Below are 13,975 nucleotides of genomic sequence, written 5' to 3'. Positions count from 1 at the left end.
TTCTCCCATATAACAAGCCATAGGACAAGAAGAAATTGGCCTCAAGTAGCACCGAGGGAGCTTAGATTGGATATTAGGAAAAATTTCTTCACTGAAAGGGCTGTCAAACGTTAGACCAGGCTGCTCAGGAAAGTGGTTGAGTCACCATCACTGGAGGTATTTAAAAGACAAGTAGAGATGGCGCTTGGCGACATGGTTTAGTGGTGGAGTTGGCAGTGTCTTGTTGGAATCCATGATCTTAAAGGTCTTTTCCAACTTGACAGCAAATGACTCTATGATTCTGTGATAACAATAGAAACCTGCAGATTTCTTAAACAAAATCACTTATGTATAGTACTCATTATGTACTTACGTCACTGTTTTCGACTTCTCTATCATTAATAACAAATCTGAATGTAGAATCTGGAGATAAGCTTTCAGCCTGAATCCAGAAGCGAACTTCTCCTTTATCAAGAACCTCATAAGCTAATTCTGATTTCAGTGGTATTGCTAAAAAAGAAAAGAATGGAAAATCAATAGTTCATGAAGCCTTGTGAGAGATAGAAATATAGTGAAATACTAGCAATTGCCTATTATTTATGAATTTCTGGATATTGACTAAATTTTACACAGGGATAAGTCCTCTAATGCAGCCTTTGGCTGATTTTTAAATTAATTTCTTAAACGGAGAAGAGAATTTGCAGTTTACTGTTTGTACATTGTGTAAGGATTTGGCTAGTAACAATCGATAATGTATTGCCAAAGTTAAACTTCAGAGACATTTAGGAATGATGACTTTATTGGATGTCAACTAATATTCTTCTAAACAAACTAAAAGATAATGAAGCAAGGTGTTCCATGGTAAATGAAGCTGCCATAAAAAATGAAGTTGCCATTGTCTCAGGAAGAATCTTTTTGGGACTCCAGTCACTAGTATGTAATTATATTCCTTCTAGAAATATCTAATAGATTCAGATCTTCAACTTACTTGGATTCTTTATTTCGTAGCTTAATGCCATCAAACGTTCAAACTCTGAAAATAAGAAAAATGTTCATGTTTAATTTATTCTGAAAAACACAGACAGCAAATGAGTGTTGACAAAAGTAAACAGCATCAGCAAAGTTGTCTCTAAAGCTTGTATATGAGTATGCAACTCTACAGAAAATGGCTGAAAAATAAGATTTAGGAAACTTAAATTCTGATACATGGGTTTACCAAATGTTCCTGTTGCAGGCATTTTAGTGCACACTCTCTCATGCAAGGGAATCTAAATGAAGGCCAAAAACTGTTTTAAACTTTAAAAATAGCAATATAAAAAAAGATGGGAAACAATAACTTCTAAGCAGTGTATAAGGTTCCTTTATCTCCTGACTTCCTTTCTCAGACCTCCTGAAAATTTTGTTTTACTGTGGCAGGAAAGAAGACTGAGTACATGTTAGTATGTAAACAGAACAGAAAGTTCTAGTTAATGCACTAGATCCTCATGAAGGCAGTTTGAGTCTAGAATTCCATTTTTTAGATTTTCATACTAATCCTATTTATCATAGTCATTACTAATAAAGATTTCAAAAATGAACATTACTGCAATTCCAAATTTACAGATAATGTAAAGACCAAAGAAAATTAGCATGGATTTATGACATGATAGAGGATTTAGCAAAATTACAGGAGAATTTATAGCTTTTGAGACAGTAATTGGGCAGTGAAATTACGGGTTTCAGTGTTAAGATGCAAAATCTGATACTTGTGCAGGGATTCAGTACAAATCAATTTGTGATTTTCAGTGACATATGATCAGGAGAGATATAGGGGAAGTATGGGATAGGAAACACCTTCAGTGCTTTATGTAAAAAAATAATTTCAAAGGAAGAGCAGATGGTGACAAGACCTACAGAAAGATTTTAGAGTGATGCTTCAAAACTCAGCTAGAGGGCAGTTCTTATAATAATACTGTTCTTATGATAATGCTGATAAATCTTCCATGTCCTGGAGAACTTTTTTCATTTTTATTTTCTTTTTTTTTTTTTTTTTTTTTTTCCTGAACATTGATTTCTTCTCTACACCTGCTTAGAAAGGGTGGTTTGACATGTTTCTCACTGTGGTTCCTTAAATGGCTTAGTAGGTTGAGAAGCAGATGGATTTTAATACTCAAAGATCTGGCCAGAGCAATTACAGCCAAGGAATGGGAAAGCACCAAAGTAATTTTTATTTTATGTAAAATAGCAAACTCTCCTCCTTGCTTTTTATGTCAGCATTTCTCAATGATAAAACAAAGTGAGACTGAAGCAAATTAATTGTGAATCCAATGAAACAAAATAGCTACAATGAAATAAAGCAAAACTAATATATATGTAAGACAAATGATAATTTAACCCAATGTATTTAGACCTTGTTAAAGCACCATCGTTTTTCTCATTAATTTCCTGCATCTTGGTTTTGAGAAACTGCATCTAGAGCCTCAAGCACAACTGAAAGTGTAAGGGATATTTACAATCATTATAACCCCAGCATAAAGAAAACAATTCTAATTTGCCATATTTTTAATCTATATCTAGAAAATGTTGCCTAAAGTTATCCCAGCTTTCATTATTATGATAATCAGAAAAATAAGCAAACACACAAAATCTGTTGTGTGTTCTTATTTGATTTTCTTTAATGCATAGGAAATAATGTGAGAGTTGTAGAGTTCTATTCTTATTCTCCTTGGGCAATTTTGAGTGCACTTGAGGTGACAGAGTGAAGAAAGATTTGAAATTATAAGGACCTTACCTTCATCATCCATAACGAAGCTGGAGGAAACCCCATCTGTGTCACTAACTGAGATAGAGTAAGTTCCCAAGTCTGATTTATCAGGATTTTTGAAGTACAGCTTAGAACTAAAATCACCAATGAAGAAGAACGTAATTAGCTGGGTATCACATTTTTAACATGACTTACTGATTTCCTTTGGTAGATTGGCATGACTTACTGATTTCCTTCTGTTTCAATCTTAAACTTATGAGAATCATCAATCTCCTCATAAGATTTACCCCATGCAAAATGAGATGCATCTGTTGCTTCTTTGCACTCAAAAGCCAGGTAAATATTACCCTCATCATCCACACCTGAATAGATTTCTTTTGTTCCTGCAAAATAGAGTTCAATTCAAATGTCAAGACTGCATTTTTCTTTCAAGCTGCAAATCATAAATTACTAAAGTCCACATCTATTTTCTCCTGAAAGATACTGATTTTATTAGCAAGTCTTAAAGCAGGTTTATGTCATATGTTGACTTAGCATCACATGCTAGTAAGTTTCTTACTCTACATGAAAGAAAGGAGTAATAACACTAATAAATATTTATTGAGAAACAAATGAATAGGATATAACTGAATATGAGAAGACATGAAAGTTTAAACAAACCTATTTTATTATCATTCCTGAAGCTTTAATAAATATGTTGTCACAAGTAGCACCTTTCTTAGAATAAAAAACAGAATAACTGATTATCAAATAACTCCTGCAGTAAGTAAGGAAAAAATTCTAATCAGTGTCTCTGTATCCACAAGATTTTTCTTTAAGTTTTGAGGCTAAGAGCATCTTAATTCTTTAAATACTTACATGTGATATAATATCAAATTGGGTTGATCAAACTCAATCCCAAGTATGTTAGTATTTTGGAAACAGAGGAGATGAAGCAGTTCATTTTACCTGGCCGTTCCTCAACAAGCACTGGTTCAGATATCTCAGATGATTTGCCTACCCCAGCATCATTCACCGCACGAACTTTAAAAACATAGGTATGACCCTGGTGTAAATCAGTGACCTTAAAAAGGACAAAGGGCAAAGCCAATTAAAAAAATAATCTAAACTGTTTTGTTTACTCATATGAAGATACTAGCAGAAACTGAAGTTCAAATACATTTCTTTTTATCCTCAACCAGACTTCTAGTACTCAGATTTATATTATAATGAAAATGGTACCTTAAAATAGCGCTTTGAGGTAGGTTTTTCATTAGCAGTGATCCAGTCTTCTGTATCTACTTCTTTATAGTCCACTAAGTACCCAGAAATAGGGCTTTTGCCTTCATACACAGGAGCTTTCCAAAGAAGAACTAGTGATGTATTTCTGACTTCACATATCATGAGATCGTAGGCAGGACCTAAAATATTTCAAATATTGGAAATTCACTTCAACATAATGAAGTTTTGCCAGCTGTCCCTGTAGAGGCCCAAATGTATCACTATAATTTTGACTGTATTTGCTTTCCAAAATCTCCCCCTTTACAATACACCTGGTATATGTGGTATTTAGGTAATTTTCACCTCATGTCTGTATACAGCAACACCTGCCTTATACAGTGAGTGACATTGGTATTCTGAAGCATACTTGCTTAGCTAGATCTCAGTAACTATATCTTAAGGGTAAGTTAATCATGTGGAAAATCCATGCAGTTTAAGATTTTCCAACAAGCAAGGGTGGCTTCTTTTCTGTTTAACTCACCAGCCTCACATCAAAGTTGCTTCACTGTGCCTGACTCAGATTCATAATTTAACATCCAGATATTTCTCTTTTCATCAGTATACATGAGCCATGATCTTTCAAAGTAATCCAAAATCCAGTGGTACCAAGGGACTTTGGATCAGACTTCCTGCTCCCTGCCAGAAGAATCTTTATTGTGAACTGTATAGCTGCAGCCAAGAGGAATCTCGCAGGATGAATGATATTTGTTAGGAGAAAAATTTAAACCAAAAATATCCCGATACTCCACAAATGAGAGTTTATGTTTGCAACTACCAAGTTATGTTCTTCCTACTATACTCTCCTCCTTCACCTAACTCTTGAAGTGCCTTTCAGTCTAAAGGCTATTATTTCAATAGCCTTTATAATATTCTATTGCAATTATTTTTTACTATTCCCTTGATATATATTTACACTAGTAAAGAAATATTGATGTAAAGGCATAATCATATGAGTTTCCTAACATGGTCAAACACTCATGACAGAATACTCATCTTCAGTCAAATTATGATGCTTGCTTCTTGTGCTTTAGATGTAGAGCAAGGAAAGCTGAAGATTTAAGGAATAACTTGAGACTTAAGGATTTCCTCAGTTGTCAAGGTATTAATTTTCCCTACAACACATCTTGCCATTTAAAATAATAATAAAAAAAGGAATGGAAAGCCTTACAAATAATTCTGATTGCCATTCTGGCCTACATGATGTTAAGCAATGATGAATGAACATAAAATTTGTAAAGGATGATATTCAGCAAGTATATTGGGGAAAAGAAAAAAAATTAGAAAGGTTTTTTTTTCCGAAGTGGATAAACACATTTCAGAAAAGAAACATATCAAATATCTGTTGCAGACCTTACAAGGATAAATATTAGATTTCTCATGAAAAGACTGCCATTTTCAAGGAACCTAAAGTCTTCCCTCGGGGTTCTTTAAAAAAATGTGAATGTCTATATATCCACAGATAATTAAAATTCCACTGTCAAATGGACACGATAGAAATCTAGACAGTAGAAGGAAAAGTGTAATGAAGTATGGTCTATACTGAGGAGTCCGAGACCCCAGACATTTCTTTTTTATTTAAAGCAATGTAAGGTAATCCATTAACTATCATTGCTAACTCACAGACACTCACAGAGACACCTAAGACTAAAGTTCTGTGGAAGGATGAAATAATTATGGACTCTGGGCAAAGAATCCATCACTTATGCTGGAAATCCTGCTAAAGGTTATGGCCTTTCTAAGGAAACTTTCCTTCTATATCAAAAGGTGGAAGAATATTTTGTTGACACTGAGAGGATATTGCATTCACATTACATTAGTCCTCAGTATCTTTAGTAAGTCAGGGCAGAGGGTCAGGCTCTTTCTCCCAGTCTTAAATCTCAATTATTTCTTTTCATTATTGTTAAGCCATTGTTTAAAAATGTATTTTAAAAAGGCTTGTGAAATATTTAACAGGTTTGGAGATTTGGGGTTTTTTGCAGAGTGGAAAATGTTCTCTGCTTGTAGTGGATTTTTTTTTAAGCAGGAGGAAAACAATACTGTCTATTCAACTCATATCATAATGAGAATAGCATAATCAGCCAAACATTAAAAAGGTCAGATTGTTCATTATGGGAATTTCACTCTCTTGATTTCCTGAAAACACCTTTTATTTCTTTATCTGTAATTTAAAATGAAGGATAATTTCACTTCTTTACACACTATGTAATTTCAATCAGGTTTTAAACACACTGTAAAGAACATAAATCATAGATAATTTCTTTAGGAAAAATAATTGTTCAAATGACGATGCATTTATACTAAATATTACGAGATTATAAGAAAATGTAATTAAAATTAAGTGAGTTAAGATCAGGAGATTAACAATTTTGTTATTGACAGCTTTGTCATGTCATTAACTCTGAAGAACTTACCTAGAAAACATAGACAAACAGCTTTTCAGCAAAGAATATGGTATTTAAAAGATCTAAACTTGGAATTTAACAGGGTAATATCTGTTTTAGAGGTCAAATAGAGGGGGATTTGTAAGCAGGCAAATGACTTGCAGGAGCTGGAGTTACTCTACTCAGCATTGAAAAATATTTATTTGGTATAGTGTCTCCAGTTTGTGCACTGCCATTCAAGAGAGAAGTGAACCAACTACACAAAGTTAGAAGAAAGGTAGAAACTTTTTTCATTTACAATAAGGAATACATGTTCTACAGGGAGGGTTGTGAGAGGAAAGATTCAGAAATAAAAGAGAAACTTTTAAACTGCAAGCATAGCAAGATTAGGAATGGATCTTGTCCAAAGAATCTGGGAATTTCATGAGGAGAAGCCTTCAAAGATAGATTAGAGAGGCCTCTGTCAAGGAGATGGGTATAGGTAACCTGCAAGTGACCAAGCAGCTGGATTTGAGAGTCTGTCTTCATAAACAATACCATGATCTTACTGATTTTTTTCTTGTTCCAAGTAAGAACTACCTTTTATCTATAGCATAGAAGAGAAATTTCCCTGCTATATTATTCCACCTCACTAGTAATTTTGATAGTTTTACAAATCCAAATTTAGGAGTTTTGTGGTTTTTTTCCTTTACTGAGAAAATAACTGTGTGAATATTTAGGCTCACAACCTAAACCTCAGATGCTCACCAGGTCAGACAGCTCCTGATGACCTAAACAAGGACTAGAATGGATTTTTAGGTACAGAACAGAATTCAGTATAACAACAAAGCAGTATTTTACAGTGTTTGAGGGAAAAGAATGTAGAAATATTTTAAAGTGCTAGGCCCCTGTGTTTTCACTATGGGCTTTGTTTAAGGAAATCTGTCCAGACATCAGAAACAGCTTCAGCAAATGTGATGCTCAGTAGGAGTAACAGTGTTACAGTGTTATAAAATAAGAGGAATGGACCTTCAGGAACCCTTTATTTACAGGCCTTGAGCATTGCTGCCTGGGACTAAGTTTTTAGATGTTTACCATTTTTATATTAAAAATATAATATAAAATATATAAAACTATAAATAGGCTATAAAAACTAGATATACATAACATATCTATTTATATTATGTATTACATAAATTTATATGCTCACATGAGGTTGATTACAGTTTAACTTCCTTTTGGTGAGGGTTCCAAATTCACAGTACTTATAATTGCAATTAATGGTCTTCAGCTACATCTACACTGCCAAACAACAGACAATCTAAACACAGGTTTGAGTACTAGCATACAGCCTTTCCTGCTGTATGTTTGTTAGCACGTTTTTCCTAACACCTGGCTAATAATAATCTCTCAGCTAACACCTAGGTACAGTCTAGGGGAAACACACATACATGGGCACACTATTTGAGAGTAGCAGACTAGCTGTGTTACTTATGTCTATGTCAAGAAACAGGCCCCTCTTATGTGTTACTGGTGACCAAAAGTGAACATAGTTTTGGAGTCTGAAACTCCAGAAATATTCTTAATAGATTGCATTTATGGTGCAGAGATATTGTACAGGTCGTGCATGTAAGGTGAAGCTTGTAGGGCTTCAAGAGGGGATAGAGACACAAACATAGACCAAAGGCTCAACATGTTTCTGAGCTGGTGCTAGCAGTGAAAGAAAGGGACACTCAACAAGCTAAGTAAAGGTCATCTATTTCCCAGGAGACTCAATGTCATCATTGGAGGTGCAGAGGTAACTTTCAACAGATCTCAGAAGCAAGGGCAATCTCAACAGGTACTATGCAAGAAATTAAGCAAAAGACATCCTGCAGAGTTTGGCTGGAACTCTGTGGCTGTGTTTTAAGGACTTTACATTGAACTGAGATTCATGAAGGACTAATAGTCTTACCAGGTTCTGGCATAGTCCAGGCTTTACACTTGAAATGCTCACTGGGATCTGAAGGTTGACCTATTCCAACCAGATTTGCAGCAGCAACTTTGAATTCGTAGAAGGCATCTTCAGTCAAATCCTCTACCTTTTTTCATTTGAGAAAACAGTTCAATATATCAGAAGCCATGATTCATATTCATTTAATCCATGCTAGAATACAAACATGAATTAATTACCAGGCCTTATGCTATGCTTAATGATCTAATTTGAAGATTTTACTCTTAAACCAAAACACTGCAGAGTTCTATATTATATGTCCACATTTCATCATCCTAAGAATAACAGCACATCATATATTGGCATGAAAATTTGGAAAAGTTTAGAGCAAAGGTTCAAGGAGCCAAATCAATGAGTGACCAACGGCAGATATTTATGGATGAGTGTTCTAAATTGAAATATCTTCTTGCATTGCTTGTGAATAGCTGTTCAAAAGCCATTCACTTAAGCAAGAGTTCAAATGATGTATTGGTTTAAATGGTCACAGTGGACTAACCTAGGAAGAAAGGGAAATGATAGGAAACAAAAGAAAAAGCAATCCAATTAGTTCCACAATGTGCTGATATAACTCTAGGAAAGAGCCTCTCAGTAGTATTTTGTGGCTTTTATGAATCTTTCTCTTAATGTTGTCTACAATTACAAAGCGAAAAAGTGATACCTCATTAGTAATGGGATGAGCAGAATCCACATCCTCTGCAAACATCCCTGGTAAATGAGCTCTGATTTATCTAATGAGCCCATCCCCACACCAGCATCTCAGATTTTGAGATCAAAGTAGAAGGCTAAAAGGCATGAATGTCTTGACACCCAAATGCCTCATGGCAGCAGCCCTTTTCCATCCTTCTTCTTCCAGAAGAATAAAATACAAAATACAACCTAAACACAAAAAACCAAGTCTTTGACATCTGATTCCTCTGAATAATATTCCCACAATTATATTTAATCACATCTCAAGAGAGACAGCTGAGAGTAGCACTCCTAGTGGAGATACCAAAAAGTTTTAGATTTTCATTAATAAATAGTTCTCTTTGAAAAGTTGAGATAAAAAAGGATTTTGGTGTGATTTTTTAATGATAAAAACATTATGATAACAAACATATGATATAGCATCAAATACAAGATCAAAACAAACAAGGTAACACAGGAAAGTCAGGCACTAAAATAATTTTCTGAAGACAAGGTGTTATATAGTGTGACCCACAAGACAGAATTAACTTGTAAAAATGATTTTTAAATCCCAAGTTATTAAGGGAAAAAATGTTTGTGGGGTTCCCATAGAATTATTTAATTAATCAGAGAAGGTTAAACCTTTAGTGATTTCCCAGTGCTGCACTGAATATCTCGGGCATTCTCTGTTTGCAGTATGTCATAAAATATTCTCTGCTACTAAAAGCTGTCTTGGTTTTATTTCCCATCAGTATTTCAGATTCTAATCATTCAAACTAATGTACAAAGAGGCACCTTTAGGCATAAATACAGTTACTGGCAGGATTGACACTTAAATATCTAGTTAAATTCTCAATAGTGGCCCCTAATTTACATTACTAATTTGTTTACAAATGCATTAAAAACAAAAATATGTGGAAATCATTGCTTAGTATTGCCCTTTTGTGCCTATCCTACCTGCCCTTTTTCATTTCTCACCATCCATGCTCCATCTGCTGCATAGAGATGCCAGTCATAGAATCAGTCACAAGCACACATGCACCTGAGGATAGCTGCCTGCCTTTTATGCATGAAACACAGCTCATCTGCATCATTATCTTCTACTTCAGTGTCAAATACCTGCAAGACTCACCTCTGTCCTAAAGCTTACAGGAAATTAGCAGAAATAAAATTTTAAATATTTGTGAATAAAATCTAATTGTTTAAGTAAATTTAAAAAGCATCACATTGATTGATTACTTGCTATAGCCTATCTCACTAACTTTTCTTCATGGAAGGTCACATCCAAATTTGCTTATTTTAAGAAACATTTAATATATTGCAAGTGTAACCAGAAGTAATTTATTTCAAAACCGGTACTCTGTAAAGAAGGTGACAAGACATAAGGCTGAGTTCATTAATATACATGCTTTTTCATCTGAAGGCAGATTTTGAGAGTAAAAACAGGGACAGTTATATTTTTTCTCAATCCATCCCCATTTCATTTACAAATCCTCAGCTCTGCAGAGAGCAGTTATCTGTCCTGCTAAATGCTTCCATCCTTTCTCTGTATGTTGTTATAGTGGTGATGCATACAGTGATCATTAATGAAAATAGCTAGTGGAACATTTTATAGCTCATCTTGTTCCTGCTGAAAAATGTGCTTCATACTTTTCCCTCAAAAAATTTCTTATCTGAATGTCCTTATTCGTATTAGAATTTCATAGTAGGGGATGGCACTGGCTCTTTAGCCCAGGTTTAACCTTCTTGCACTCTGAATGGAAGGGCCTAGCTTTGTTGAAGCAAGTATTTAAAGACTTTCTCTTTAAAAAAATAAAAAATTCAAATCAACTCCAAAAATATAATGATAAAAAACCACTAACCGTATAAATTGTCCGGGTAATAAGGGAAGAATTGACTTCATGCCAGTTTTGATGGTTAGCTTCCCGTTTATCCATATAATAACCAAGGATTGGTGAACCTCCACTGTATGTTGGTGCTTTCCAGCCAAGGGTCATTGAATGCCCATCACAGTTTAGAAGAGTGATACCATGAGGATATGAAGGACAAGCTACAAGGAAATAAGCAACCTGAGAGTTAGGACAGAGTTGAAAACACTGCAGTGCAGAAGTTGCTTAGCATTTTTGGTACTGCTTCTGTTCTCTGCAGCACACTGCTCTCAGCTGCATAATGATTGCAAAGTAGTTGTAAAGCTGCTAACCAACATTCATTTTATCACCAGATATAAACATGGAAGGTTTTAAAACATCTGCCTAATGTTTTGTCCTCTCAGAAGGTAGCAAGGAAGAGTAGACCATATTTGCAAGGAAATAGTAATGCCAGCAAGTGTCTCCAGACCAAAAATTATGCTAAAAGATTTAAATATATCAGAAGATCTCTTCCTAGTAATAAAAAATAAGCTTCTTAAATACTTCTGGAATACAGTAAAAAATGATCCAATAAAAAAAAGAAAAAATATTATAAACTTGAATAAAATTGTCATATGACTGACTGATCTGTGGCTACCACAGTTTTCCTGTACTTTCTGATGTTACATGCTTTGTTCAGACTCTGACTGCTTTTTGCCCTACAAAGAATAGAAGATATTTAGACTTTCACTAACTTAACCTATGTTGAAGCAGAAAAGTAGTGTCCTTCTTGAGGTTACTTGCATGGGTTCACTTCCTTCTGTAGCAAAAGCACAAATGTCACCAAGGCACTTTTAGGGATGAAGAAAACCCTTTTTCTGAGCTTTTTAATCCCTTCCTACTGGCAAAACACCTCTTGTAGCAAACAGTTTTGCATTTGTCATCCATACTTGAAAGTCTGCCCAAAGATACATACCCCTTTCTTGGCACTGGGGTGCTTCAACCGGTACAGCTAAACACCTGCCCTTAAAGCTGATCTGCTACTTTCAGCTGAATTACCAGTATAACCTGAGAGAATGTAACTTACCTCACTCAGAAGAGAATACATTAGCAAAAGCCTTAGTACAGTCCCTGACCTTGTAGCTGTACTAGTGATCACCATGAAAACAGATAGGAATCAGCAGAACTGCTTTTTCTTCTTTTTTTTTTTTTTCAGATATGGTGCTATACTCAGAGGTCACAAAATGGGGCCTTTGTGTTTACTGCCATTTCTTGGTAAATGAGAATGACTGTAGCAAGCTCCTGTAAATAGTCTTAAAATAATACTGCAGAAAGATTCTGGCCGTGCTAATGTTAAGTCATCTGTAAATAGTCCTGCTAACTTCCTGTAAAGGCTACAAAAATGGATAAAAGCCATCCACATCCCATAGGTGTGTGTAAATCCACGTGCTCTGTGTTTGATGATATACCCCATGCAACCCTCATCTCCAAAGCACACAGTGACAAATAGGTGCAAGTGCATTTACAACATTGTGGTGATAATGTGCAAGTGTCCATGCACCACCTACCCATATGAGACACACTTCCTCCTAAAAAAGTCAAATTGAGTAACTTTGTCAGTAACATACAAATTTACTTTCTATTGACTATCTTGAATTATAAATCTTTTAGAGGATTATTTCTCACAAGTATGTCTACTCGTCTTCTTCCAGAGGTAGGGGCCACTCTGCTGGGGAAAACCTGTCCTATTTAAAATTTTTCAGTATGGAGCTGACACTGTCCCTTAATTCACATTGAACCATGATAGCCCAGATCTGTGTACTCTTTGTTGTAAATACTTGTTCAGCCTTCCAATCAACATGTACCATTCCCACTGAAGGCTGCACGACTGACCTTACACAGAAATTTTGTTTGTAGGCCACCAGAGGAGGTAAATTGTGCTCCAGCCTGGAGCAAACAAAGGGCATTTTCAGTTTGGTTCAGCTACACAGTAATAAAGCTTACTGAAACTTTTCTAAAGGGAGCAGATTCCATGCTAAAATGTTTTGCACCACTCCAACTCACTCAGAAACTAATTGTCTAATTTAATCAGTATTTAAATTTCTTTCATACAGCTTAGGAGCAAACAGCAACCTGATCACTGAAGTGCATCTTACTCAGTATTTCTAACAGTCATTATAAATAACTTTTTTAATAAAACAATATCTTTTCTCTAGAATAGGCACATGTCAGAGAATAGACATCATTAAACAGATGTGCATGATGGTTGCAAGATATACTATTATAGCAAATCAGACCAAAGGAGATGATTGCTGAAAATATGTCACTCCTTTGGAAAACAAGAAGCTGAGTTGCACAAGAATCACACACTTACTAAGGGCTGCCTGCACTGTTACAGCCTCTGACTCCTGCGAGTTTTCACTCAATCCTAGAGCATTGGCAGCTTTCACACGGAACACATATTGCTCTCCAGTTTCCAAACCATGAACAACAAACCTGGGTTAAAAAAGACAGCATCACATATTAGTGTGTATTTTACAGGAATCATTCTATGCTGTAACATGAAACCGTTGCATCAGTTAAAAAGCTCAACTTCATGAGTGCTTCACAAAGCAAAATATTTCCAGGAGGGAAACTGCAATACAATTCATGATGTAGTACCATATAACTGGATGGGAAGCTGTAGCAAAAATCACAGTACTCATTAGATTGTCAGTACTGACCTAGCAGGTGAAGTCAGATAAAATATAATATATTCCTTCTGAACTTTTGCTTGCTAAATTCTAATCTATTCTAGGGAGGAACCGTATTTTTCACTGTAGTTTTATAGTCATTGTCAAAAATAGTTTTCAGTTTTGCCAATGTTCTAGGTAATTACTGTACTAAACATAATACTCAGAGCTATCCTAGTCTGAGATATGTTCATGCATGAAGAAATTGAATGTTTTTCTTATTTTTGTGCTTTCCCAACCCACTTTGACCAAGAATTAGTATGTATTTTTTTTTCTTTGATCAAATTTCTTGACTGCTTGGAAAATGGACTCATCAGAATACAAAGTCTCTCAGTTAATGACTGACCTAATACACTAAGCAAAATGACATGCTTGTTACAGAAAATACAAACTAC

At 35.0% G+C, this 13,975-nt stretch overlaps 1 protein-coding gene across 2 annotated transcripts in view; it reads right to left on the bottom strand.

Annotated features, from left to right (window-relative positions):
* The window catches only part of MYOM2 (myomesin 2), a 79,278-nt gene that overhangs the window by 22,711 nt on the left and 42,592 nt on the right, over positions 1 to 13,975 (bottom strand). Inside the window, exons 17-26 of one of the 2 annotated variants that reach the window (XM_063389337.1) lie at positions 13,223 to 13,344; positions 12,417 to 12,437; positions 10,864 to 11,051; positions 8,297 to 8,423; positions 3,944 to 4,122; positions 3,671 to 3,785; positions 2,949 to 3,105; positions 2,750 to 2,856; positions 968 to 1,012; positions 353 to 489 (exon numbers count right to left, since the gene is read on the bottom strand). In XM_063389337.1, coding sequence (XP_063245407.1) covers positions 353 to 489; positions 968 to 1,012; positions 2,750 to 2,856; positions 2,949 to 3,105; positions 3,671 to 3,785; positions 3,944 to 4,122; positions 8,297 to 8,423; positions 10,864 to 11,051; positions 12,417 to 12,437; positions 13,223 to 13,344 — 1,198 coding nt within the window. The remainder of the gene's footprint in view (positions 1 to 352; positions 490 to 967; positions 1,013 to 2,749; positions 2,857 to 2,948; positions 3,106 to 3,670; positions 3,786 to 3,943; positions 4,123 to 8,296; positions 8,424 to 10,863; positions 11,052 to 12,416; positions 12,438 to 13,222; positions 13,345 to 13,975) is intronic. The other variant, XM_063389338.1, reaches the window with a different exon arrangement.

The sequence above is a fragment of the Prinia subflava genome, chromosome 2, assembly GCF_021018805.1.
Source record: "Prinia subflava isolate CZ2003 ecotype Zambia chromosome 2, Cam_Psub_1.2, whole genome shotgun sequence".
NCBI classification, from domain to species: domain Eukaryota; kingdom Metazoa; phylum Chordata; class Aves; order Passeriformes; family Cisticolidae; genus Prinia; species Prinia subflava.
Note: the sequence above shows the minus strand (reverse complement) of the source record. Positions and strands in the feature narration are given on the sequence as shown.